Below are 27,728 nucleotides of genomic sequence, written 5' to 3'. Positions count from 1 at the left end.
GAGAAGGGAATTGTGGTTGAGTGACCTAGTGACCTAACACTTGTCACTTGTGATGAAAACTTTAAATGGGGTAGGCAGCTGTGGCTCTGCCTCAAGGGAAATAGGGAAAAACATTCCAGTTCTTTCCACATTTCTCCTTAAGGTGAGAGGAGGAGCTCTTCTGCAGTAGCTCTACAGGAGGCAGCTGACTGCCCTGGGGCTGGCAGAGAAAACAGCTCTGGGGCAGGCAGCACACAGGGGCGGCGCTCAGCCTCCTAGGAAGAGGATGTACAACCCTGGGGTGTAGATGCAGAACTAGCCACCTCACCCTCATTTCCCTTCCCATGTCACCTTGCAGGGTCAGTGACACATTCGCAGGGGGTTAGCAGGGGGACGGAGGACAGACAGGCAGTTGGAGCCTCACCGCCAGCTTGTTGCTGAGCAGCAGCTGGAAGCCCTCCCGCTTGCCCTGCTCACTGCCCTGGTGCAGCTCGTCTGCCTGCTGCAGGAGGGGCAGCACATCTTCTGGGCCAGGGGAGCCTCCAGCCTCCAGGGCTTCAGGCGCCGGGCCTGAAGCCACCTCCACTTCCACCTCCAGGTCCAGAGAATCCTTTCTCCCCATCTTCACGGTCTCACAGCTCACTTCATCTTCCCCGTCATCATCACTCTCCCTTTCAGAGTCCCGCTCATAGTCAGACTCAGCGTTGGCTGTTGTGTAACTGTGGCAGAGAAATGTAAGTGACAAGGTCAAGGGAGGGATTCCTTAGCCTCAGATCCCTGGGGTCTTGCCTCCACCCACAAAGAGGCACTCTCCACGGCACTGTTGTCCAAAGCACCAACTAAGAACCATTCCCCCCCACTTAGGGGCAGGAATTAGTCCTTGAGAGAAAGCTTCCTATGGGAAGTATGGGCTGGGAAAATGATCTGGAAGGGGAAGAGTGACCAGCTGGGGCCCTGTGACAGTCAGAGGCCAATATGAGAATCCCCTGCTTAGCTACCACCAAGTCTGCCAGAAAATAGACAAAAAGAGAAAGCCTAGAAAGGTATGTACCAAAATGGCAGTAGATCTCTCAGGGTCAAGGAATTAATTTTCCCCCCTATACTTTAGTATTAGATATGATTGCTTTACTGAGCATGTATTCTTCTTATAAATAAAGAAATAAAAGTTTAAGATAAAAAACCTTAAGATGTAGGTGGAGCTGATCTCCTGAGCTAGATGGCTCACCAGGCTAAGGGTCTGTCAATCATTTTTGCTTTATCAGCCAAATGCACCTGTCAGAACCAACATGGGTGGGTGCCAGTCTCTGCGGCCATGGGCGGCCACAGATACCCACATTTTCTTTCTCAATTCAATGTATACCTCTGTCCCAAGTCAGCAACCAAACCTAAACCACAACAGGAGTAGCCCTTGAAAACCCTGGGAACTTGCCGGGGCTGGGAGGGGCCCTTTTGCAGCTGGAAGCAGGAAAGGAGAAAGATGCAAACAATCCCTTGGGAAGGTGTCTGTGGGGCCACTATGAGCCAGGTGTCTCCTAGGGAGCCCAACCCTGATGCAGCCACTGAAGAGGAAGCCAAGTTTCTCTTGGATCTTGGCCTCCACCAGCAGCTAATTATGGTGTGTTCCCTAATTGCCAACTGAATCAGACAAAAACTGAGTAGAGCAGAAGATAAGGCTTCCAGGGGTCACAACCAGACACCAAAGAGCCCTCCAGACTGAGTGAAGGAGAAGCAAATTCCATCAAAGCCAGAAGGTTCCAAGACACAGGGAAGATCTTTGAGTCACTTAAGGATAAGCCTTTCTCTGTCCTGGAATGAAAGGGGTAGGACCCCTATGACTGGAGCAATCAGACCTGAAGGAGAGAGACGTACGAATAAAGTCAATACAAGACAGCCTAAGGTCAGGGGCTGAATGCTGTAGGGCGAAGTGCTGTCTTCCTCATCCAGAAAGCCAGAGATGACGAGGGGGCAGGCTCCAGAAGGCAGCAGGTGAGAAACCAGACCTGATGCCCAATCCATCCATGCTGTTTCTTTATAGAGGAGCTTTCAGACTCATTTAACAAAGGGGCTCCAGTTACATCTATTACAGGAACTTCTGAGGTACTTGTAGGTAACCTGTAACCTTCCTAACCTTGCTTTTTAAAAGGTTATCCAAGTATCTCTCCCCTCTAGCAATTTGCAGTAAAAACTTTAGAAATTAAAGGGACAAGGAAAAGTGGTACCAGATTTCACAACCAACCTGGGTGGTGATGAGCAAGACCACACAGAGACAGCCTAGAGAAACTCGCTACCAATTCCTAGGCTTAGACAATAACCTGCCCCAAACGAGAAAGTCAAATCAGCCAAATCAGCATCTACCAGTGCCCCTACTCAGCCCAGCCAGGCCCAAAGGTAAAATGAGTAAATGGATTTTTTGCGGGTGCGAGCTTGAGTCTCATCATCTCCCACTGCAAAAAGAAGAGGAGACCCCGTTCCTTGTTCAGCTGAAGGCTACCTTGGCAGATCAGGAATCTCCCAGGGAGGGACCCCTGCTCTCATCCCTGCTGGAGCACAGGCGTCAGCAGTGTCTCCAGGGAGCTAGGCCAAGAGGAAGGTCCTGCAATGCTGTGATCCTGCTGGGTCCTAATGGCCAGGGAGCTCACTTGGACAAGGAAAAGGAGAGGCCAGGAGGGGCCTTGCTGCCACCCAGAGTGAGAGCTGGTAGAGCCCTGTGAAGCAGGGAGGCTCTAGCGAGGCTGGCGTGGTGAGGAGACCTTTTATTGCACCTCAGCCCCACTTCAAGGAGCTCTGCCTCACTAATCTGCAACCCCGCTGCCTTACATGCAGCGGGCAGGCAAACACTTGTTGAGTGAATACAGACATCAGCCCCCTGGACTTCCATGGGCTTCCAGCCCCATCTCTTCCAAAAGAGATTTTTCACGTGCCAGAGCTCAAGAGCTGCTGTCTCGACATTCACAGCATTCTCTCACATTTCTTGGACCACCAACCCAGCCTCTGGAGAAATCCACCAGAGAAAAAGGGGTGGCCCTTTTGTTTAACATGACCGGCAGCTTTTGAGATGAGTCAGAGACTGCAGAGACCTTTGAAAAGGCCCTTTGGACCTGTGCGCTCAGGAGGACACACTGTTCCCACAGTGGGGCGAGGACCCAAGGCTCCCTTGAAGCAAGGAGGCCACCTCTACTCCTTGAGGAGAGCCCCCACGTCAGTGATCAAGAACTCGGTTACAGATGCACCCCCTCCTGGCAATTACTTTTCTTTCTTTCAACTCCTAAGCCCCATTAGAGGTGCTGAGCTGAGGCATTCAAAGACAACCAGGCCTGGGCCCTGACCCAGAGAGACTCTCAGTGGTGGGGGAAGATAAGACCAAGCAGAACGAGGTGATAAACGCCCAAGAAGGAGTGGCAATGAGGTTGCAGGCAGTTGCTCTTGGCTGGGATGCCTGGGAAGGCTTGCCAGAGGAGCTGTAGGGCAAGTTAGGTTTTGACAGGGAGGGAACTAAAGCTGTGTTTGGAACATGCTCTGAGAACAAGCTCACGGACCCACCCAGTGATTCTGACTCTACCACATTCAGTTGATCCCCTGGGAGCTCAAAGTTGCTATTTTATTTGGAAGAAAGAGGGAACACAGCTTTCAGTGGAGTAGAGTAGCCCATCAAATCGTCTTATTCTTTCATCCCTCAAAAAAGCTCTCCTTCCCCAGGGCCCACATGTTTAAAGTTATTCCAGACCAGACATTCCAGAATTCTGGTCTCCTTCCAGAATTCTCCCTGGACCATGACCATGGCAAAATGAATGATTCACCGTGGCCACTGCTCCAGATAGCAGCCAGCTAAACCAGAGTCTTGAACCACGCACGACCATCGGCTTCCACATGCCTTAGGATCGATCATGGGGCTGAGCCTGCTAGAGCTGTAATTAAGAAAGACACCCTTCCTCTCACACCATTACAGGTGGCTGGCAGCCCAGTCCTGCCCTTTATGGCCTTGGGAGCCCCAGTGAGCATCCCAAGCTGTGAAGCACCTGCAAGCTTCCCTGGTTAATCACTCTGGCTCTCACTGCCCCCAGAAGTTTGTACAATTACTAAAGATCATCACTAAGGGGTTTGAGTTCTAGTATCCTGGTCTTGGGCAGAGCTGTGACCTCTCCTTCTGTTCTACGCTGTTATAAAGTTCAAATGTCAAGTGATTGGCTTCCTTGGGTTGCATAGAGATGCTCCTTAAGTCTCAGGGCCCATTATCAACTATTTTGTCCTTTTCAATCCAGATGTGTCAATTTTTATTTTTTAAAATTTATTTATTTATTTATGGCTGTGTTGGGTCTTAGTTGATGCACGGGGGCTTTTTCTAGTTGCGGCGAGCAGGAGCTACTCTTCGTTGCGATGCGCGGCTTTTCAGTGTGGTGGATTCTCTTATTGCAGAGCATGGGCTCTAGGCACGCGGGCTTCAGTAGTTGTGGCACGCGGGCTCAGCAGTTGTGGCTCGCGGGCTCTAGAGTGCAGGCTCAGTAGCTGTGGCACACAGGCTTAGTTGCTCCACGGCATGTGGGATCTTACGTACCGTAAGATCGCTCGAACCCGTATCCCCTGCGTTGGCAGGCAGATTCTTACCCACTGCGCCACCAGGGAAGTCCCCAGATGTGTCAAATTTTAATTTCATTTTTGCCCCCTCTAACACAGCCCTCTGGAAGCATGTTTCAGCCCAGAGGTACTAGGTAAATTGAATAGAAAAGGGCTACTTCGGGCTTCCCTGGTGGCGCAGTGGTTGAGAATCTGCCTGCCAATGCAGGGGACACGGGTTCGAGCCCTGGTCTGGGAAGATCCCACATGCCGCGGAGCACCTGGGCCCGTGAGCCACGATTGCTGAGCCTGCGCGTCTGGAGCCTGTGCTCCACAACAAGAGAGGCCGCGACAGTAAGAGGCCTGCGCACCGCGATGAAGAGTGGCCCCCGCTTGCCACAACTACAGAAAGCCCTCGCACAGAAACGAAGACCCAACACAGCCAAAAATAAATAAATAAATTAATTAAAAAAAAAAAAAAAAAAAAGAAAAGGGCTACTTCTTTGAGCCCTTGAGAATACAGATAACAGGGATCAGACAACCCAGTCAACAGTAGTCATGAATGGAGGACCAAAGCTTTTTACCAAGACCTCACTTATTTCAAGAGGCACCTGAGCACTAGTTAAATTCAGCACAGATGCCCAATGGCAGTGACATGGAAAAAGAGAGAAATACTACTCTTAATTTTCTTAGAAAACCAGATGAGGAGAGGCAGGAGAATATAATGGATCAAACAAGGAAACGAGGCTGAAACTTCTGAAGAAGATGTACCGAACAGACCGTACTGCTCTGGACAGGTCCTCCCTGGGCAGTGAGCTGTGGCAGCTCTCTCTCTTTTTTTTTTTTTTAAATAAATTTATTTATTTAATTTATTTATTTTTGGCTGTGTTGGGTCTTCGCTTCTGCACACGGGCTTTCTCTAGTTGCGGCGAGCGGGGGCTACTCTTTGTTGCGGTGCGCAGGCTTCTCATTGCGGTGGCTTCTCTTGTTGTGGAGCACGGGCTCTAGGCGTGCGGGCTTCAGTAGTTATGGCTCACAGGCTCTAGAGCACAGGCTCAGTAGTTGTGGCACACGGGCTTAGTTGCTCCGTGGCGTGTGGGATCTTCCCGGACCAGGCATCGAACCTGTGTCCCCTGCATTGGCAGGCGGATTCTTAACCACTGCGCCACCAGGGAAGCCCCCGAGGCAGCTCTTAATCAATGGGAAGAACTGCCCGGGGCTGCAGGCAACATGTCTTCCTGTGAAGGCCCTTCTGTGCCCTGATGACCAAGCCATGCCTCAGAAGGCAGATGAGCCTGGCTGAGCCTGTGCTTAGGAGCTGTATAACCCTGGGAAAGCATGCATCAAACCTCGCTAAGCCTCAAGTCTCTGTCTGAGAAACAGGGCAAAGAACATCACCTACTTCATAGGAACCTTGTGAGGATTAAATGAGGAAATACCTCTGAAGTGCATTGCACAGTCTCTGTCACAGAGGAAGAATAAATGGTAGTTAATACTATAAAGCAGACAGCCTCTTCAATAAGTGGTGCTGGGAAAACTGGACAGGTACATGTAAAAGTATGAAATTAGAACACTCCCTAACACCATACACAAAAATAGACTCAAAATGGATTAAAGACCTAAATGTAAGGCCAGACACTATCAAACTCTCAGAGGAAAACACAAGCAGAACACTCTATGACATAAATCACAGCAAGATCCTTTTTGACCCAGCTCCTAGAGAAATGGAAATAAAAACAAAAATAAACAAATGGAACCTAATGAAACTTAAAAGCTTTTGCACAGCAAAGGAAACCATAAACAAGACCAAAAGACAATCCTCAGAATGGGAGAAAATATTTGCAAATGAAGCAACTGACAAAGGATTAATCTCCAAAATTTACAAGCAGCTCATGCAGCTCAATAACAAAAAAACAAACAACCCAATCCAAAAATGGGCAGAAGACCTAAATAGACATTTCTCCAAAGAAGATATACAGATTGCCAACAGACACATGAAGGAATGGTCAACATCATTAATCATTAGAGAAATGCAAATCAAAACTACAATGAGGTATCATCTCACACCAGTCAGAATGGACATCATCAAAAAATCTAGAAACAATAAATGCTGGAGAGGGTGTGGAGAAAAGGGAACACTCTTGCACTGTTGGTGGGAATGTAAATTGATACAGCTACTATGGAGAACAGTATGGAGGTTCCTTAAAAAACTAAAAATAGGGGCTTCCCTGGTGGCGCAGTGGTTGAGAATCTGCCTGCCAATGCAGGGGACACGGGTTCGAGCCCTGGTCTGGGAAGATCCCACATGCCACGGAGCAACTGGGCCCGTGAGCCACAATTACTGAGCCTGCGCGTCTGGAGCCTGTGCCCCGCAACAGGAGGGGCCACGATAGTGAGAGGCCTGCGCACCGCGATGAAGAGTGGCCCCCGCTTGCCGCAACTGGAGAAAGCCCTCGCACAGAAACAAAGACCCAACACAGCCATAAATAAATAAATAAATTAAGAAAAAACAAACAAACTAAAAATAGAACTACCATACGACCCAGCAATCCCACTACTGGACATATACCCTGAGAAAACCATAATTCAAAAAGAGTCATGTACCAAAATGTTCACTGCAGCTCTATTTACAATAGCCAGGACATGGGAGCAACCTAAGTGTCCATCATCGGATGAATGGATAAAGAAGATGTGGCAAATATATACAATGGAGTATTACTCAGCCATAAAAAGAAACGAAATTGAGTTATTTGTAGTGAGGTGGATGGAGTTAGAGTCTGTCATACAGAGTGAAGTAGGTCAGAAAGAGAAAAATACAGTATGCTAACACATGTATATGGAATCTAAGGAAAAAAAAAGAAAAGGTCATGAAGAACCTAGGGGCAAGATGGGAATAAAGACACAGGCCTACTAGAGAATGGACTTGAGGATATGGGGAGGGGGAAGGATAAGCTGTGACAAAGTGAGAGAGTGGCATGGACATATATACACTACCAAACGAAAAACAGATAGCTAGTGGGAAGCAGCCGCATAGCACAGGGAGATCAGCTCGGTGCTTTGTGACCACCTAGAGGGGTGGGATAGGGAGGGTGGGAGGGAGGGAGATGCAAGAGGGAAGAGATATGGGAACATATGTATATGTATAACTGATTCACTTTGTTATAAGCAGAAACTAACACACCATTGTAAAGCAATTATACTCCAATAAAGATGTTGAAAATAAATAGTTTTCAGCTGAAGAGGGACATGCTGTGAAGATCATCCTGAATGGCTGGTTTTAGCTTTTAGTTTCCATGTGCATGTTTTTAGCTAAACCAGTCATTCTGACCTGACAGAAGGCTTGACTGTTCACTTCGCCAGTCTCTTCCTTGAGGAGGAAGAAAGGTCATCAGAGGCCACTAAGGAGAGACCAGCCTCTAGACCTCACACAGGCCACCTGGATGACTGGACCTCACAGCAGAGACGGGCAGATGCTGCCACCTGCAGCATCGGGCACCCCAACAAAGATGTTCATTCAGACTCCATCCTTGGGACCAAAGTTTCAAAATGGCATTAGTGGTTTAAAATCAAAAAGCCCTTTGCCTGCCCAAGTTTGGGGGTTGTCCACCAGACTCCTGCCTGCGGCCCTGTCTCACACACAGGCCTATGGTCAGACCTGCTGGGCCACCAGTTACTCAGGTGAGTCACCGCCCACCTGTGAAGATGACAAAGACGCATAAGCAGCCCTCTCCTGTGGGAAGAGAACTTCCCAAGGGAGGGAGAATGCTTAGCGCTTAGAGAGCTCTGTAGACCTGGCCCAGCCACTCAGTGAAGGAAACAGTCATAAAACAAAGCTTACAAAGTCCTTGTGATAACACAGGAAAACGCCCAACCAATGTTACAGGAAAACAAAAATAAAAGATATAATAACTACATAAAAAACAAACCTACTCGGAGGAAAATAACAGATGCAAGCACTAACCACTGTTAACATTTCAATTTGGATGACATAAGGTGGATGGTTTTTCTTTTTTCTTTTTTAGGTAAGAAGTGGTGTTTTTGTTTTTGGTGGATGGCTTTACTTATTTCAACTGTTCTGTATTTCATTTATTTATACCCTTACCTTGTTCCAAAAATTATTTACAGCAGCTTGGTGTGAATTTTCCATTATAAACATTACTTTTACAAAACATAACCTGGCTGAAGCCACAACTGTCTCCAGGAGAGAAGACTCACCCGCCTTCGCTCTCAGCATCTGTGAACGTGGTTCCCGAGGTGGCCGTGAAGTAGACAGAGCTGGAGCCGGTGGAGTCACTCCTCTCCCGGGCAAATGGGAACCTTCGCCGCCGGGCCACTTTCTGGTTCTCTTCCAGGTGGGATCTGAAAAGCAGGCTCGTTTCTAGAAGGTGCCATTGGGCCCCATCCAGCCTGCCTTTCCCCTCACCATGAGGGAGCCTCTTACTACTGCTGCTCATTGAAGAGCTAAAAGCAGAGAAAATCCTGGGTCTCTACCCTCAGGAGAGCAAGCAGGGCAGCTCGCCGGACCCAGCCTGCACGCAGACCAGGTTAGTCAGAACAAAGCATTTCAGCTGCTACAACAGACCATGAGGGCCCAAAAGCAGCAAGAACTTGTGCAAGGCAAGGAATCAAGCACACGGCTTCCCTGCCAATTAGGTGAGAAGCTATAAAACTGGCTTCGTCCTTAGAGACGGACAGCAAAGGCTGAAAAGCTGTAGGGACAGGGAAAAGTTGGGGAGCGGGGGACAAGGCAGAAAAGGAGGCTGCATTACTCACCGGACCTCGCCCACAATCTGCCCAGCAAGCCCCTGCAGGCTGCGCCTCAGCTCCTCCACCTCCCCGCGCAGCGCCAGCAGGCTGGTCAGCACGAACTCCAGACGGCCCAGCACCTCCTCCTGCCCTTCTCGTGGAAGGCTCGGCAGCACCGCAGCATCACCAGCCTCACCTGGAGCTGCCCGCAACGGCCTCACTGCAGGAAGGAGGACAGGAGACACTGATGCCCATGGGAGAGAGTGAGGAAAAGATCTCGCACCCAGAATTCAGGAACACTTGTTTCTCACTGGAGTTCAATTTACAAAGATCTTTGAGGCTCAGAGAGCGTATGTTCACAAGTCCCAGGTAATGATCCAGAAAAAAATCAAGGTCCCAACCTCCAAACAAGAGCCCTCTGTTCCAAAAATCTTCCACACCAGGGCCCTTCAGCAGTACTGCATACCATGGCAGATCATGTAAAATGCTCGCAAGAGTGTGGTATCCAGAAGGAAGGATAGCTGTCCTGCTAGAGTAAAAGAAAACCCTTTATCTGACTATATTTCGTGCCCAAATCCCAGGCAGTCAATACTAACCACACAGCAAAATTAAAATTGAGCTCACTCAAATTCTGATCTTTCACTTTAAAAGAATGGCAAAGAAAACTCTGAGCTCCTCTCAAGAGCTTCATTTAGTATCATCAGAGAGGGGCAAGGAGAAAAGGGGCAGTTACTGAGAGAAAAGGTACACTGGGAAAAGCTCACCCAAACCCCACTGGAAAAACACCATTGCCGAGCCCTGAATTGAGCTCTAGGTAAATGCTAACAGTAAATGCTAGAAAACTGACAGCTACCTAAGCCAAGTGGACTGGAAAATGTAAAAACAGAGAAGAAACCAGTAAGGCAGAACCCACAGTCCAAGCAAGCATAAAGCTGTTAAAGGAAATCTAGTAACAATCTAGGCCAGATTACAATACACACCCAACAGTGTTCCAGTACGTAAAGCAAGAAAGATCCCTGGGAATGTGGCCACTTTCTCCCAACCTCAGCAGAAGAAACACTAGAGCTAAGAAATTACAAACAAACAAAATACAAGGAAAAGAAAGGAAGGACAAGCACACTTGCAACACTAGGTTACTACCTAGTGCTATAAAACGCTAACAAATGATTGCAATCTAAGGTGACAACTCTCTGAAGACTTCAAAAACTAACTTTTCCAAGCCATCTGGCATTTGGTAATCAGAGGAAACACTTGTTACCAATTAACACAGGGTGAGATGATTTGAATGCTCCTCTATCACACACACCTGGGAGTGGTTTGAACCAGCCCTAGATGCTTTGCTCCAATGAGTTAACATGAAAGTTTTGCAAAACTGAAAGCACTACCCATTTCAGCCGTGGCTGGCTCCCAGCCATATTCAGCTTCAATTGCAGTAAGTGCACTCCCAGCCCCATGCTGTGGAAAGTCCACAGGACCAGGTGACCAGGCCACTCAGGAGAGCAAGCAGTGCAGCTGCCACTTACTTGCTCTGTGACAGCCTCGGGAAAGTTACACAATCTTTTTCAATATCGACTTATAAGAAGGATTTTAAAAACTTGGACTAGATAGTCTCCAAGGTGCCTTCAAAACTTAACACCTAATTTAATACATAGGCCTCAAAAAATTTTAATTCCTACAAGACTAGTTTTTCCTTTTGCCTTCTTTTGGACTTTTCCTCTACTTAGTAAACAGCTCACCCACACTAAGCAAGTGCCTTTAATATATATATAGCACTCCTGTGGCCAGAACTAAACGTGAAAGCTAAGCCTTTTCGCAATATACTTTCCTGCAATTACAGGAGAAAGACGACAGAAGAGGAAGGCTGCTTTTCCTTTTCAATAAACTTTCCCCAAACGTGAAACTCTCGGACCTCGCACCCACCCTCCTATTCCTTCCTCCGTTGTCCTGTCCCACAGGTTCTGCTAAAGGCAGCCCCGACCCTAGGCCCACCCCTCAGCAGTCACTGAGGCCTCAAGGGACCGTCTCCTACCCTGGCGTCCAGGCTCTGAAGTCTGCATGTAGTCCAGGAAGCTGGGCTGGCTCTGGCTCCGGCCCCGTTTCCACCGCTGGCTGTAAAGGGCACATAGGAATCCAAGGCCCGCGGCGGTGCCCAGCAACAGTCCTAGCCCGGCGCGGGTGCCACCCAAGGCCCCCAGACTAGACATGCTGCACCTGCAGCCCGCGTGAGCCACCGAGAGCAAGCGGGCGAGGGCGGAGGAGAGAGATTCGTGAGCGTGGTCCACCCATCTCCAAGGTCGAACCCCTGGAGATAATCTCCTTGCCCAGACCCTGGGCACCCACCACCCTCACCCTAGTCCCGACCCTAAGGTTTCTGCTAGCCCCGGACCTGGCTACCGCGCGGCTCAGCCGGCCCGGACGCAGCCTCCCCTCCAACACGCCCCCTAACCCTGATTCCGGAGTCAGGTTGCTGGGCCTCCAAACTCCTCCCCCAGCCTCACGACACTGCAGACCACAAACCCGCCGCCCTGGAGGCAAACCCCTGGCCTCCCCGCCGCGCCATTTGAAGGCCCCCTGGCCTGTCAGGAGCTCAACTCACACTCCTACCCCGCTGCTCACTACTCTGGCAGCGGCCGCCGCTTCGCGCTGTCAATGACCGTGACGTCATCAAACGGTGCCGACCATCAGCCCCGCGCGCCTATAGGAAGGCGGGGGTGAGAAGATCACCGAGGCTCCGCCTCCGGTGCAGGGTTTTTTCAGGGGGCGGGGCCACGGGCTCTACCAGAGGGGAGCAGCCAGCAGAGAGTAGGAAAAGGGAACCTAGAATGGTTAGAAGCCGGGAAGAGGGGGAAAGCTGGGAGACCCCTTGGGCGGGATGCTAGAGCAGTAACCCACACGGTCTGGCCAGCTGAGGTTCCATTTCCCTCCATTCACACCAGATTACTTAGTGTTCCCGGAATATGCTCCGCGTATTCACCCTTTCTGCCTTTTCGACTGCTGCTTTCTGCCTAGAATGACCCTTTCTCTACCTGGAAAACGCGACCCCCCTCCCACCTTTCCTTAACACTCGGTCATAACTCAGACTTTGTTTGATTTCAGCTTAATTTGTTTATGCATTTTTACTCAAACCATTTACTAAACACTAGACAATAGTGACTGGCATTTCAGATTAGAACAGATAAATTGTTGGTTATCCACAAGAGGTCCCTGAGTCCCCAGGGCCAGCTTCTGCCAGTTGACACCTAAAAACTTATATTGTAGATGCACACCCCATCATTAAAAAAAAAACTTAAACCTTACATTGTCGTTATAACATTAATCAAGGACAGGGTTATAAAAACTTTTTTAATTCCCAGAATGTAAATGAAATTCATTCCTCTAATGATAACATTTTTTAACATTTGGCTGAGGCTGAAACTTGGGTTTATCTCTGATTGCTTAAATTGGTTCAGATATCATTTCGGGTTTTTTTGTTTGTTTTTTGTTTTTAATCTGTGTTAATCATTTTTTTCTACCTACCTGTGGCCCATAGTTCCTTCTATAATTCTATTTTACTCCTGTGATTTTATGCAACTGTAATTTTAGAAACTAAAAAGACATGATTTTGTGCACTATGGTTCCAATTTTATCATCAGTATTCCTTAAAAGTTAAATTTTAGTTTAATGGGAGCTGAAATATCTAGACCAGTCCTTCCCAAATCCTTGACTAGATATTATTTATTCACTTTTTAATTGTGAGATATTTTACACATTTAAAAGACATTTGAGGACTTCCCTGGTGGCGCAATGGCTAAGAATCCGCCTACCAATGCAGAGGACATGGGTTCAAGCCCTGGTCAGAGAACTAAGATCCCACATGCCACAGAGCAACTAAGCCCGTGTGCCACAACTACTGAAGGCCATGTGCCTAGAGCCCCTGCTCTACAACAAGAGAAGCCACCGCAATGAGAAGCCCGCGCACTGGAAAGAAGAGTAGCCCCCACTCGCCACAACTAGAGAAAGCTCACACGGAGCAATGAAGACCCAACACAGCCAAAATTTAATTAATTAATTAATAATAAAAAGGTACATTTGATGTATAGGTACATTGCAATGAATCAGTGAAAAGCAACGAGGTACCCATCCCACCGCCTAAGGAACAGAACTTCACCAATACCTCCTACTCAATTTTTTTTTTTTAATTTCCTACTCTTTTTTTTTTTTAATTTATTTATTTATGGCTGTGTTGGGTCTTCGTTTCTGTGCGAGGGCTTTCTCTAGTTGCGGCAAGCGGGAGCCACTCTTCATCGCGGTGCGCGGGCCTCTCACTATCGCGGCCTCTCTTGTTGCGGAGCACAGGCTCCAGACGCGCAGGCTCAGTAGTTGTGGCTCACGGGCTCCAGACGCGCAAGCTCAGTAATTGTGGCTCACGGGCCCAGTTGCTCCGCGGCATGAGGAATCTTCCCAGACCAGAGCTCGAACCCGTGTCCCCTGCATTGGCAGGCAGACCCCCAACCACCGCGCCACCGGGGAAGCCCTCCTGCTCATTTTTAAGGACTCGGTTTGATTAGTACCTCTTGTGATACACTAAGAGATTAACTATGTTGTCTTGGTGGTGAGAAAGTAATGTTTTTAATATCTTTTACATATTTTTCCTCATTTTTCTGAAATAACCATGTATTTCTTTTCTAATAAGAAAAAATATTAACTTTACTTTAGAGGGAATAAAAACCCGTTTCCTCTGGGAAACTTTCCCAGACCACCATCTTAGTGGAATTAATCTTTTTATCTTTCTTTGCTCTGAGGCTTGTTTACCTCTATTACACTTGGTTCCATGATTATTTGCTTTCTAGTCTGTCTACCCCACTGGGCTGCTCACTCTTCCAGGATAGAGTTCATGCCTGATTCATCCCCTATGCCTAGCAGAGCTCTAATGCAAAAGCCATCCATAAAAGTTGAATGGAGAAAAGAAGAAAATAAGGAATGACCAATATCCAGCCCCTGCCACACTGACAATGTTTTTGTTACCAAACCAGGTTTGTTTGTGCAATGTGTGGCAAGCCAAATGCTGAGACACAGAGGTTTGCGGCAGAAAAATAATTTATTAACAAGGCAGCCAAGCCAGGAGGTGGGAGAACAAATCTCAGATCCGCCTCTCTGAAGGCTTGAGCTATTTATGGGATAAAGAAGTAGTGTAGACTTAGGCATGGGAAAAGGTGATTAGAGGTAGGGAAAGGTGAGGTAAATAGTGTTTTGCACAGGCGTATCTGGATTATATGCTTCTTCATGGGATGCATGTTCAAAAATGGAGGGGCTTAGTGTGATCTGAGAGTGGACTTTTGGCCCTCTTATGTCAAAAGGTTGTTCATTGGACACCGGTGAGGGCCCAGCTTTAGGGTCAGTGGTCCCAACCAGTCTTAGCCAGCTTGAACTGAACAAGAGCTGATTCAAGGTTCTGAAAAAAACAACTTAAGCCCCTGTTACTATAGCGACCCATACTTCAGAAGTGTTATCTGTAGGGGTGGTTAAGGAGTCTTGTGATATATTACCCAGGCTATGCGATGCCTGGAGGGTATGAAATTAAAGAGAGGAAAAAAACAAATTAAAGCTAGCTTAATCAGTGAAGGTAGTTTACAAGCAGAGGGGTTTTTAACAAGCTGTTCCTTACCTGTTGTTCTGTAAAACAGGCTGAAGAATTTCTGCTAGTCACAAACCTCTGTTAACACTGTGGGCACAGTTTCATTTTCATAATGAAAGCTGAGTTGTAGAAAAACAATTTCTCCTCTTTTTACAGGGAAGGGAGATCTGCCAGATAAACTGATTGTGGCAAGGGGCGAGGCCAGATGGGAAAACCAAGTAGGGGAATTCATTTCCTCCTGGATATTAGAGATGTTATCTGGTGTGCATGCGTCTGCCAGGGGAATCAGCCATGGGCTGGGTGATTCTGGATGGAGTGCTCTATCTTATGCTGCATCTGCAGACCACTTTTGCAAATGTAATAAATTCCTGGCAGTCTGAGATAGGCACTGCCCTCCTGTCTCCTCCCCACCCCTCAACCGCCCAGCCTGAGAGAAGAGAGTAGAGCAGACCCCAAACCCCTGTCCTGCTCTCTGCCCAGAATACGAGAGCCTTATGTACCTAGTTCTTTCAAGAGAGGTGACATATGCCTTGGGATGGTGGCCTTACCTCTTGTGTCTAACCTCTAATACGCTTGACACTTAAAAAAAAAATGTTCTTATAAAATATTTAATGGCTACAAAATAATACTTATATATATGTATAAAAATTGAGTACATTTATAACCCTTTGCATCCATGTCCTAGCGTAAGAAAGAGAACATCATTTTTGTCTTTTAAGAACCCTGCATTCGTTGTTTTGCGTATACTGAAGAATCCTTGCATCCCTGGGATAAATCCCACTTGATCATGGTGTATGATCTTTTTTTTTTTTTTTTTTTTTTTTTTTTAAAGGATTTTCTTATTTATTTATTTATTTATTTATTTATTTTTGGCTGTGTTGGGTCTTCGGTTCGTGCGAGGGCTTTCTCCAGTTGCGGCAAGCGGGGGGCCACTCTTCATCGCGGTGCGGGGACCGCTCTTCATCGCGGTGCGCGGGCCTTTCTCTATCGCGGCCCCTCCCGTCGCGGGGCACAGGCTCCAGACGCGCAGGCTCAGCAATTGTGGCTCACGGGCCCAGCTGCTCCGTGGCATGTGGGATCTTCCCAGACCAGGGCTCGAACCCGTGTCCCCTGCATTAGCAGGCAGATTCTCAACCACTGCGCCACCAGGGAAGCCCTGTATGATCTTTTTAATGTGTTGTTGGATTCTGTTTGCTAGTATTTTGTTGAGGATTTTTGTGTCTATGTTCATCAGTGATATTGGTCTGTAATTTTCTTTTTTTGTGATAGCTTTGTCTGGTTTTGGTATCAGGGTGATGGTGGTCTTGCAGAACGAGTTTGGAAGTATTCCTCCCTCTGCAATTTTTTGGAAGAGTTTGAGAAGGATAGCTGTTAACTCTTCTCTAAATTTCGATAGAATTCGCCTGTGAAGCCATCTGGTCCTGGACTTTTGTTTGTTGGAAGATTTTTAATTACAGTTTCAATTTCATTACCTGTGATTGGTCTGTTTACCATATTCACAAATTAAAGAATAAAAACCAGGGGCTTCCCTGGTGGCGCAGTGGTTTGGAGTCCGCCTGCCAATGCAGGGGACACAGGTTCAAGCCCTGGTCTGGGAAGATCCCACTTTAGTTGCTGCGGAGCAACTAAGCCCGTGCGCTACAACTACTGAGCCTATGCTCTAGAGCCCGCGAGCTGCAACTTCTGAGACCGCGTGCCACAACTACTGAGGCCCACGCGCCTAGAGCCCGTGCTCCACAACAAGAGAAACCACCTCAGTGAGAGAAGCCCGCGCACCACAACGAAGAGGAGCCCCTGCTCGCCACAACTAGAGAAAGCCCACGTGCAGCAACGATAACCCAATGCAGCCAAAAATAAATAAATAAATAATTTTAAAGAGAATAAAAACCATATGATCATCTCAATAGATGCAGAAAAAGCTTTTGACAAAATTCAACACCAATTTATAATAAAAACTCTCCAGAAAGTGGGCATAGAGGGAACCTACCTCAACATAATAAAGGCCACATACAACAAACCCACAGCAAACATCATTCTCAATGGTGAAAAACTGAAAGCATTTCCTCTAAGATCAGGAACAAGACAAGAATGTCCACTCTCGCCACTGTTCTTCAACATAGTACTGGAAGTCCTAACCATGGCAATCAGAGAAGAAAAAGAAATAAAAGGAATACATATTGGGATAGAAAAAGTAAAACTCACTGTTTGCAGATGACATGATACCATACATAGAAAATCCTAAAGATGCCACCAGAAAACTACTAGGACTAATCAATGAATTGGGTAAGGTTGCAGGATACAAAATTAATGCACAGAAATCTCTTGCATTCCTACACATTAACAACCAAAGATCAGAAAGAGAAATTAAGGAAACAATCCCATTTACCATGGCAACAAAAAGAATAAAATACCTAGGAATAAACCTACCTGAGGAGGCAAAAGACCTGTACTGAGAAAACTATAAAACACTGATGGAAGAAATCAAAGATGACACAAACAGATGGAGAGATACCATGCTCCTGGATTGGAAGAACTAATATTGTGAAAATGACTATACTACCCAAAGCAATCTACAAGTTCAATGCAATCCCTATCAAATTACCAATGGCATTTTTCACAGAATTAGAACAAAAAATTATACAATTTGTATGGAAACACAAAAGACCCCGAATAGCCAAAGCAATCTTGAGAAAGAAAAAGGGAGCTGGAGGAATCAGGCTCCCTGACTTCAGAGTATACTACAAAGCTACAGTAATCAAGACAATATAGTACTGGCACAAAAACAGAAATATAAATCAATGGTACAGGATAGAAAGCCCAGAGATAAACCCATGTACCTATGGTCACCTAATCTATGACAAAGGCGGCAAGAATATACAATGGAGACAAGACAGTCTCTTCAATAAATGGTGCTGGGAAAACTGGGCAACTACATGTAAAATAATGAAATTAGAACACTCCCTAACACCATACACAAAAATAAACTCAAAATGGATTAAAGACTTAAATGTAGGGACTTCCCTGGTGGTGCAGTGGTTGAGAATCCGCCTGCCAATGCAGGGGACACAGGTTCAATCCCTGGTCCAGGAAGATCCCACATGTTGCAGAGCAACTGGGCCCATGCGCCACAACTGCTGAGCCTGCACTCTGGAGCTGCCGAGCCACAACTACTGAAGCCCGCGTGCCTAGAGCCCGTGCTCCGCAGCAAGAGAAGCCACTGCAGTGAGAAGCCCATGCACCGCAACGAAGAGTAGCCCCTACTTGCTGCAACTAGAGAAAGCCCGCATGCAGCAACAAAGATCCAACGCAGCCAAAAATAAATAAATAAATAAAATTTTTAAAAAGACCAAATGTAAGACCAGACACCATAAAACTCTTAGAGGAAAACACAGGAAAAACACTCTTTGACATAAATCACAGCAAAATCTTTTATGACCCATCTCCTAGAGTAATGAAAATAAAAACAAAAATAAACAAATGGGACCTAATGAAACTTAAAGGCTTTTGCACAGCAAAGGAAACCATAAACAAGACGAAAAGACAACCCACAGAACGGTAGAAAATATTTGCAAATGAAGCAAGAGAAAGGATTAATCTCCAAAATACATGAACAGCTCATGCAGCTTAATATCAAAAAAACGAACAACCCAATCAAAAAATGGGCAGAAGACCTCAATAGACAGTTCAGCAAAGAAGATATACAGATGGCCGAGAGGCACATGAAAAGATGCTCAACAACACTAATTATTAGAGAAAGACAAATCAAAACTACAGTGAGGTATCACCTCACACCAGTCTGAATGGCCATCATCAAAAAATCTACAAACAAGAGGGCTTCCTTGGTGGCGCAGTGGTTGAGAGTCCGCCTGCCAATGCAGGGGACACGGGTTCGGGCCCTGGTCTGGGAAGATCCCACGTGCCGCGGAGCGACTGGGCCCGTGAGCTACAACCGCTGAGCCTGCACGTCTGGAGCCTGTGCTCCGCAACAAGAGAGGCCGCGATAGTGAGAGGCCTGCGCACCGCGATGAAGAGTGGCCCCCGCTCGCCACAACTAGAGAAAGCCCTCGCACAGAAACGAAGACCCAACACAGCCATAAATAAATAAATAAATTTATTTTTTAAAAAAAATGATGCACTCCAAAACAATGGCTAAATCTCTTCCTAAAAAAGTGAAACATGGACTGTTGCCTATGGAATTCACTGGCCTATAACACAGAAGCAGCTGTTCTTATAAAATGAATGATAAACTGGACAATTGAAGACCCAATTTAGGAAACAGCAGGGAAATGACTTTTAGAGTTTGGAGTGCTGTCCTACAGAATAATGTTTAAGCTCTGAATCCAAAACAAATTTATATTTTGTTTCTCCCTTACCAGAATACAAGGGTCCTGGAATCACGGGGTGGCGTGAGAAAGAAAGGAGGCATGGTCCATTGTATTAACTGACACCAAATCACAGACCGTACCTAATGTCTCTTCTGCTCAAATGATCAGAGACTTGAGATGAACAAGATTTGAGGACACTTGCCAAAGAGATTTGGGGAAGAGATGTGGATAAGATCAACTCAGAAGACACCCAGAGCGTGAGAATATTTGCAGCCCTTGTAAATCTCACCAAAAAGGCCGGAATTGTAGGGAAGGCTCTCTTATGAACTATTTCAAACATAAAATGGTGTCCATAAAAATATGATAAAAACCTGTGTACCCACTACCCAGATTATGAAATAAAACAGTACCAGTACTATTTAAGGTCCCTGGGTAACCTTCCATGATCTCACCATCCTTACTCTCTATACCCCCTCCTAGATGTAACCACTGCTCTGAATTTAGTTTTTTATGTTCCCATTCATGACTTCGTAAGTTTATTACACATGTACATATCAACAAAAAATATGTCAATTTTCATATTTTTCCATTTTATATACATGGGAGCACACTATCTGGATCCTTCAGCAACTAATTTATTTTTTGCTCAAGATTAGGAAAAGCATCCATATTTAATTTTCAATAATGTATAATTGTCTAATGAGTGAGTTTATTATGATTGTAGTTAGCAAATACCTTTTCAGTATTATATAAGTTGTTTCTAAATTTCTTTTTGCTATTATAAATAATTCTGTAATTTTTGTACCTGTATTCTTGTACATTGAGTTTATCTTGAGTTTTCTGTATGAGCAATCATATTGTTTGAATAAAAACACTCATTTATGGAAAAAAAAACCTACAAACAATAAATGCTGGAGAGGTGTGGAGAAAAGGGAACCCTCTTACACTGTTGGTAGGAATGTAAGTTGTTACAGCCACTATGGAGAACAGTATGGAGGTTCCTTAAAAAACTAAAAATAGAACTACCATATGACCCAGCAATCCACTACTGGGCATATACCCTGAGAAAACCATAATTCAAAAAGACACATACACCCCAATGTTCATTGGAACTCTATTTACAATAGCCAGGACATGGAAGCAACGTAAGTGTCCATCAACAGATGAATGGATAAAGAAGATGTGGTACATATATATAATGGAATGTTACTCAGCCATAGAAAGAAATGAAATTGAGTCATTTGTAGAGATGTGGATGGACCTAGAGTCTGTCATACAGAGTGAAGTAAGTCAGAAAGAGAAAAACAAATATCACATATTAACGCATATATGTGGAATCTAGAAAAATGGTACAGATGAACCTATTTATAGAGCAGGAATAGAAAGGCAGACGTAGAGAACGGACATGTGGACACGGGAGGTGGGAAAGGGGAGGGTGGGATGAATTGGAAGATTAGGTTTGACATAAATACACTACCATGTGTAAAATAGCTAGCTAGTGGGAACCTGCTGTATAGCATAGGCAGCTCAGCTCAGTGCTCTGTGATGGCCTAGTTGGGTGGGATGCGGGGGGAGGGAGGTCCAAGAGCGAGGGGATGTGTATATGCATATGGCTGATTCACTTCACTGTGCAGCAGAAACTAACACAACATTGTAAAGCAATTATACTCCAATCAAAAAAAAAACCAAAACCCTGCATGTCTGTCTCCACTCCATCCCTTTCCCTTTTCTCAGAGGTAACCACTACCCTTAATATTACATTTATCATTTCCTTTTCTTTTTAATCTGCCCACGCATGTCTTTATCTCCGAACCATATATTGTTTAATTTTGCATGTTAGTGAGCTTTAGGTCAATAGAATTATTCTGTATTTTTCCAAGATTTGCTTTTTCATTCAGCATTTTCGTTGCTATAGTTTCCATTGTATGAATCAACCAAAAACTCCACTTTTGATGGCCATAAAGACTGTTTCCAGTTTTTTGCTAGTTACAAACAGTGCTATTATGAATATTCTTTTTTTTTTTTTTTAATATTCTTGTATGTGTATCCTGATGCAGTCGGTGAGTTCTCCTAGGTTTATCTAGGAGAGGTTTGATGGGTCACAGTGATGCATGTCTTAAGCTTTACTAGATGATGCCGAATTGTTTTCCAAGTTGATTGTATCAGTCATAACAATTTGCAGTCCCAACAGTAATGTTTCAATTGTTAGACATCTTCACCAATACATGATGCTTACACATTTTTATTTTTTGCAAATCTGTAAAGCAGTATCTCACTGGTTTAATATGCATTTCTGGGATTTCTAATGATATTGAACATCATGTTATAAGTTTATTGGCCATTTCCACTCTCTCTTTTGAAAAGTGCCTATTTGAGTCATTTGCCCATGTTTCTTCTATTGATTTATCTTTTTCTCCCTAATTTGTAAGAGTTCTTTGTATGTCCTGGGCATTAATCGTTTGTCAGTTTAACAAATCCTTTGTTAATCTTGAACATGTCTTATCTCTCTAGCTAAACTGTTAGTCCTGGAGGTTGAGGATAGGGATAGAGAGTACAGAAAAATAAATTAGAACAGTAAGGATCCTTTAGGATTACAACTTCCTATTTCCCTTATACCTTTCTCCACATGGGTCAAAGTGCTGGAGGCACAGAACGTGCCCTTCAGTGAAGTGAAGATTTTTCAAGAGCCTGGGAGGGAAGGTTACAAGCTGGCTTTGTTTTGCTTTCTTTTTCTTTTTCTTTTTTTTTCTTTTTTGCTCCAAGTATTTTATTTTTTTATTTTTTTTATTGGGGTATAGCTGTTTTACAATGTTGTGTTAGTTTCTACTGTACATTGAAGTGGAGTTCCCTGTGCTATACAGCAGGTTCTTGTTAGTTATCTATTTTATACATATTAATGTATGTATGTCAATCCCAGTTTCCCAATTCATCCCACTGTCTTGCTTTCTTTTTAAAGAACCAATCACAACAAGGCAGAAAAAGAATGTTGTGTTGTCAGATTTTGATACATTCAGATGAGAGCGTGGACGCGTGGAGGTGAACTCGCTGCACTCTCTTTGGTGGCTGGTGAGGGCAAGTTTCTTTTGCCCCCAGGTGTTGCCTTGTGAGCTCTTACACGTGCGCTGAGTCTCTCCAGCTTCACCGGAAGCTCTCTGAACCAACAGCCAGATTCCGTTAGTTTAAGTCTCTCCAGGCCTGGCACTCAGCCAAGCGCTCAGTTCCTTTACAGATTTACCTACAAGGCCACAGAAATGCACGGTTCCGCCGCTGTACTAGGAATTGCAGTCGGGAAGGCGGGAAAGCGCAGTGGACCCGAGGGGTCTCCTGCCTGTCTCCCGCGCGCTGAAGGAATCTCTGGAGAAAGTGTCTTGGGGCCGGGCAGTGGGGATCCGCTAAACATTTTAGAGGCGTCCCCGGGTGCGGTGGGCAGGAGCTTGGGAGGCCTCAGTGGGGTAGCCGTCTGCACCCTGCTCTGCTTCACAGGGGAGGGGGCGGGGACCAGTAGGACTTTGTAACCTGTTATTGAAGGTGTTGCAGTAACAGGGCGCAAAGTCAACACGCGCGCAGGGCGCCACGGCCCACCGCAGCCTGCAGAGCCCGGCGGGACACCCGGGTCTTCGGTCCGGGGCTGGGGGAGCGACACCTCGCACCCCCCTCCCCCCCCGCGCCCAACACAGATCCCGCCTCGCCGCGGGACGACCCGCGGAAGCAGCAGCGGGCACCAAGGGTCCCAGGGCGCTGCCCTAGCGCTGGGGGCGGGTCTCGAATTGCCGAGCTCCGGGGCGTGTCACGGGCGCCAGCTCCTGATTGGCCGGCCGGGGCGGTAACGGGCCAGGAGCTGCTGGATTGGCGCAGCCCGAGGCCAGAGCAGGAGTAACTGGACTCCAGGCGGCCGGTCGCAGTCCCGGAGCCCGAGGGGCTGGCGTCTGCGCCGGGCCCAAAGTCTAGGGAGAGAGCCTGACCGGGACGCGCGCACCATGCCCTACCTGCTCATCAGCACCCAGATCCGCATGGTGAGTACCCGCTGGCCATCCCTGGGAGTTGGCGTTCGGCCCGGGTCAGGGGTGGGGGGGCGCTGCAGACCGCATCTCGGCGCCTCCCTCCCGGGCGACGCCCGCGGGTGGCCGGACCCGGAAGCCGCCCGGAACACGCCCCCCTGGGCGGCCGGGAGGGAGGCTGGGTCTTGGACTCAGCCTGGATCCAGGGACTCAGAGAGCTCTGGCGGCCCGGCGACTGCAGCGCCGCGAAGGGGACCAGGTTAGTGCGTCCCCACCACCCAGCGAGCTCCGGGCGCCTGTGGCTCCGGTCCTACCTGCCTGCGGGAGGTCGGAGCCTTCGGGAGGGACCCAGGAAGTCCTGGTCTCACATGTGCAGCACCCACTGCCCCACACAGAGCCACTCCGCCAGGGAGTGGGGAGTGGGAGTGGACTAACCTGAGGGAGAAAGGTTTGTTAAAGAAAAGGATGTACTAAGACGCCAAGACCCCTGTGCCGAGTGGCCCACTAGCTGCACCCTTACGCACTTCCAGGAAGAGCTCTCCTGAGACCTTAGAAAAGGAAGAGAAGAAAGAACCCGAGACTGCCCATGGGGTTAGAGATGGGAGAACACCATTCAACAGTCAGAAACCACGCCCCTTTCCCTGGGCGCAGTTTCCTCTGCAAAAAGAAGGTGCTGGTTGCTCCATGAGTCCCCATTTGGCTCCCCAGTGCTTGGGTGATACATCAGAGGGTACACAGCTCCCTTGGGATGCAGGAAATAACAGATGGGATCACCACTGGGCGGGAGAGGTCTCGGCAGTGCCACAGGGCAGTGGTTTAGGAACCAGTCAGCTGTGCAGTTGTTAAAATGTAGACTCCTGGACCCCTTCCCAGACCTCCGTAAGCACTCTGGAAGCCTGGGGCTTGGGAATTCAGTGCTCCTCAAGCAATTTAAAAAAAATAACAGTTTCATTGATATATTATAATACATATCACCACAGAATTCACCAAAGTTTACAATTCAATGGTGATGGGGGTTTTTTGTTTTTTGTTTTTAGCTTGCTCAGAGTTGTACATCCATCACCATAGGCAATTTTAGAACATTTCTATCACCTTAAAAAGAAACCCTGTACCCATACCCTGTCCTTAGCAGTCACTCCTCATTTCCTCCGGGCCCCTCAGCCCCAGGTAACCACCTGTCTACTTTTCGTTGTAATATGTGGTCTTTGGCCTCTTTCACTTACGTGATGTTTTCAAGGTTCATCCATATTGTAGCACACATCAATACTCGTTCCTTTTTATTGTCAAATAAAATTCCATTGAATGGCTATACCACATTTTATTTATCCACTGATCAGTTGACAAACATTTAGGTTGTTTCCACTTTCTGGTTATTATGAATAATGCTACTGTGAACATTCGTGTGCAAGTTTTTGTGTGGACATATGTTCTCATTTCTCTGTTCTCCAGGTGATTCTGATACACAGATATAGGCGGTGGTGCCTGGCGTGAAGGTGCCAGTAGTTGGGCATTGCCCAGCCCGGCCTAGAGGGTGCAGGGAGGCCCCACATGGCTCAGCCTGATCACTGATGGACTCCACCCCTTCCCAGCTTGTGTTTAGCCCCCAAGATTCCTTTCCTCTCCCTGCAGTCTTTAACTGAAGCGGGCTCAGAGCCGGCAGGCGGGGGAGGAAGGAGAGGCGAGACCGCTCACCTCTACCTGGCAGCCAGCCAAGCAGCCGCTGTGACTTACCTTGCAGGAGGTGGGCCCCACCATGGTGGGCGATGAGCACTCCGATCCAGAACTGATGCGGCATCTGGGGGCCTCAAAAAGAAGCGTCCTGGGAAACAACTTGTAAGTAGTAGCATTCCTAAGGATCTTCTCCTTGCCAGCCCCTAGACCTGTCTCTGTTCCTTTTACACAACAGGACAATGCCACTGCCTAGCCTCAGGACCCCTCTGCCTGCATCCTGGGGATCTGTCCTCTGTGGGCTTTCTCTGAGAGCTTTCCCACTGGCCCTCCCTTCACAAGGGAGCCCCTGGACAAAGTCCCAGGACAGAGTCCGGTTCCCTGAGTATAGGACTCTGCAAGTGGACTGCTCCTTGCCCTGCCCTCTCATCTCTAAACTGGATCCCATCAAGGCAAAGACAAGCACAGAGAAAGGCTTCTGTCTTGAAGAGATGGCTAAGGAACAAAGCTCAGCCCTAGAAACAGGGAGAAGGGAGCCTGGGTCCTGCTTCCAGTTCAGCTGCTGCCTGGGGACTTAGCCACTTCCCTTGGCATCCTTCACACCAGCCCCAAGTCTAAACAGTGATTGATGCTTCCTTTTCTGCCCCCTCACCCCTTCCTGCCATAGGCAGGGAGAACTCTGGCTACACAGGCTCAAACTCCTGAGAAAGGGTCACCAGAGTGCACCCCAGTTAAAAGAAGGGAAAGAGGAGGCGAGCTGGCAGTAGCCCCCTGGTCAGGGTTGGAGGGCAGAAGCCAACCCCATCCCTTTGCCATAAGGCTTTTGCCTCTGAGATGCCCAGCCTGGGGCTTCAGCCCTTTATCTACCTGATGGCCCTTCAGAATCAATTAACCCTGAAAGAAGGGAAACGAAGCATTCTCCATCCTAGGGAGTGGCACTCAGAGCCAGGAGCTCTTGGGGGCCAAACTTATTGCTCCACGACTGCAGGACAGCCAGGCAGCAAGAGGGCAGAGGCCTGGGGGAGGGTCCCAGGGAGAGCAGGCCGCTCCTGCTGAACGGGCAGTGGCCCAGGGCACATGGAGCTGTTGTCAGACTCATGCCAGTTCTACTCTCTGGATGACATCGGGAAAGCTGCTTTACTCCTCTCTTTTCTCACTTATAAAATGGGAACAATAACAGTACCTTCCTTAGGTTGTTGGAATAAATGAGATGATGCAAAGAGCTTAGCAGGTGAGGGGCAGAGAATGTGTACTCAGCCTGGCACCCAGAAGGCACCCAGCAAACGTCAGTCCCTGTTAGTACTCCTGACCAGGCCTAGTCTGCAGCAGATACTAGCTTGGTACGCGGGGCTGTGCTGTTGTACCCCCTCACGCCACCCTCCTTCTCTTCGCAGCTGTGAGTACTACGTCAATGACCCTCCTCGAATAGTCCTTGACAAGCTGGAGCGCAGGGGCTTCCGTGTGCTGAGCATGACAGGGGTGGGCCAGACATTGGTGTGGTGCCTGCACAAGGAGTGACCCTCCCACGCTGAGGAGCTGCAGTCACCCCTTCTCTGGAGTGGTTGCCATGGGCCCCGACCCCAGGACCCTGCCTCACTCACCGCCCTGCCCATTCTTCCCAAGTCGTCATTTTCCTCGGCCCAGCACCACTGGGCAATGAATGGCCTTCTCTGAAACCTGCCTCAGCCAGTGGGGGGGGGGGCAGGGCCCCTGGCCCTGGTGCCCCCAGCTGCCCCTCCGGCTTCAGGCCTGGCGCGGGCCCTGGAGGAGGCCGTGTTCTGTGGCAGGCTGAGGAGCTGGCAAGAGCCAGGCTGCCCCTGGCAGGGAGCTGGGTGCCCCCGCGGAGCGTGGCCCCAGGACTGCGCGCGTGGGTCCTGCGTAGCTAGTCCAAGCCAGTAAAGGGCTGTGATGAGTGGTCGCTCCTCTGCTCCGCTGGCCACTGACTCTCACCGTGCGGAGCGCCTCCCTGGGGTCTGCCCACTGCCTGGGAGGGAGAGCCAGGCCTGGGTGGAGCCCTCCGAGGCAGAACCCAGAAACCAGGGCCACGCTTGGGCAGGCCCACACCCTACACCTGTGTATGCAATAGAGGTAGACTCTTTAAAAAAAAAAAAAAAAAAAGTTTATTGGTGATGTTTAAGAAAAGGGCTGTGGGATGGGAGGGCTGGAGGCAGGAGGCTACGTGGGCTGCCCAGCCTGGTCCTCCTGCTGCATCTGGGCGATCAGCTGCTGCCTCTCAGCTGCCTGGCGCATGCGCATCATGACGAGGCTCTCATAGTCCCTCTCAGACCGCACCGAACCCTGGGGGTGCAGAGGGAGGACACGGGGGCGTCAGGGCGGCGGGGCAGAGCCCTGCGGATTCCAGACTCGGAGGACAGGGCCTAGGCAGAGCCGCCGCCAAGAGTCAAGGAGGGAGGATGCCCAGGAAGGGAAGGACCCTGGAACATCCTGCAATCCCAACTCACCCATGTTCCTTCAGAGCAAGCAGGCCTTTGGCCCCAGGCCAGCTTCTCAGCTGGCTCCCCTTCAGCCCATCTCAAGCAGCTATCACCCCACCGCGCCTCCCCTTTCCCAGGCCCTTTACATCTACAGTCAGCTCAGGTGAATCACTTCCTCATGCTGGAGCCCGGCCTTCATCTCCCTTCATTTCCTCCACCCCATGGCTTCTGCTTCTCACAAGTTACCAGTGAAGGGGGTTTGTCAGAGGTGCAGAAATACACTCCACGCTGCCAGGTGGAGGTGAGAGCACTGACCCCTCCCAGCTGCCCACCCTCCCTGTGGTCTGGCTCCTGCTGAGGATGCACAGAGAGCCCTACCCTAGACACAGCCTCACTCAGCCCCACCCTAGAA

The 27,728-nt window shown here is 48.1% G+C and overlaps 3 protein-coding genes across 9 annotated transcripts in view; 1 reads left to right on the top strand and 2 right to left on the bottom strand.

The window, feature by feature from the left end:
- RMDN3 (regulator of microtubule dynamics 3) overlaps positions 1 to 23,358 on the bottom strand; it is a 41,718-nt gene extending 18,360 nt beyond the window's left edge. For 2 of the 5 annotated variants that reach the window (XM_057543544.1, XM_007180398.3), the window contains exons 1-5: positions 23,202 to 23,358; positions 11,306 to 11,487; positions 9,304 to 9,496; positions 8,746 to 8,889; positions 404 to 698 (exon numbers count right to left, since the gene is read on the bottom strand). In XM_057543544.1, the coding sequence (XP_057399527.1) occupies positions 404 to 698; positions 8,746 to 8,889; positions 9,304 to 9,496; positions 11,306 to 11,487; positions 23,202 to 23,227 (840 nt within the window). In that variant the 5' untranslated portion in view covers positions 23,228 to 23,358. The other 3 variants (XM_007180399.2, XM_057543545.1, XM_007180400.2) reach the window with 3 other exon arrangements.
- Positions 23,061 to 26,415, top strand: GCHFR (GTP cyclohydrolase I feedback regulator). The gene is made up of 3 exons (XM_007180401.3): positions 23,061 to 23,228; positions 24,952 to 25,046; positions 26,276 to 26,415. Exons 1-3 carry the CDS (start codon positions 23,193 to 23,195, stop codon positions 26,397 to 26,399), a joined length of 255 nt encoding a protein of 84 aa, XP_007180463.1. The 5' UTR covers positions 23,061 to 23,192; the 3' UTR covers positions 26,400 to 26,415.
- A 618-nt stretch (positions 26,416 to 27,033) lies between these two features.
- Positions 27,034 to 27,728, bottom strand: part of DNAJC17 (DnaJ heat shock protein family (Hsp40) member C17) — a 38,592-nt gene continuing 37,897 nt past the window's right edge. For 2 of the 3 annotated variants that reach the window (XM_007180395.2, XM_007180396.3), the window contains exon 11: positions 27,045 to 27,179. In XM_007180395.2, the coding sequence (XP_007180457.1) occupies positions 27,057 to 27,179 (123 nt within the window). In that variant the 3' untranslated portion in view covers positions 27,045 to 27,056. Of the gene's footprint in view, positions 27,180 to 27,728 lie in introns of all 3 variants that reach the window. The other variant, XM_007180394.3, reaches the window with a different exon arrangement.

The sequence above is a fragment of the Balaenoptera acutorostrata genome, chromosome 3, assembly GCF_949987535.1.
Source record: "Balaenoptera acutorostrata chromosome 3, mBalAcu1.1, whole genome shotgun sequence".
NCBI lineage: Eukaryota > Metazoa > Chordata > Mammalia > Artiodactyla > Balaenopteridae > Balaenoptera > Balaenoptera acutorostrata.
Note: the sequence above shows the minus strand (reverse complement) of the source record. Positions and strands in the feature narration are given on the sequence as shown.

Bases quoted from the DNA above. Each gene is read 5' to 3' on its own strand.
- GCHFR (XM_007180401.3), top strand. From the start codon at position 23,193: ATGCCCTACCTGCTCATCAGCACCCAGATCCGCATG. The intron at 23,229-24,951 runs GTGAGTACCCGC...CTTACCTTGCAG, and splicing joins TCAGCACCCAGATCCGCATG to GAGGTGGGCCCCACCATGGT. The intron at 25,047-26,275 runs GTAAGTAGTAGC...TTCTCTTCGCAG, and splicing joins AGCGTCCTGGGAAACAACTT to CTGTGAGTACTACGTCAATG.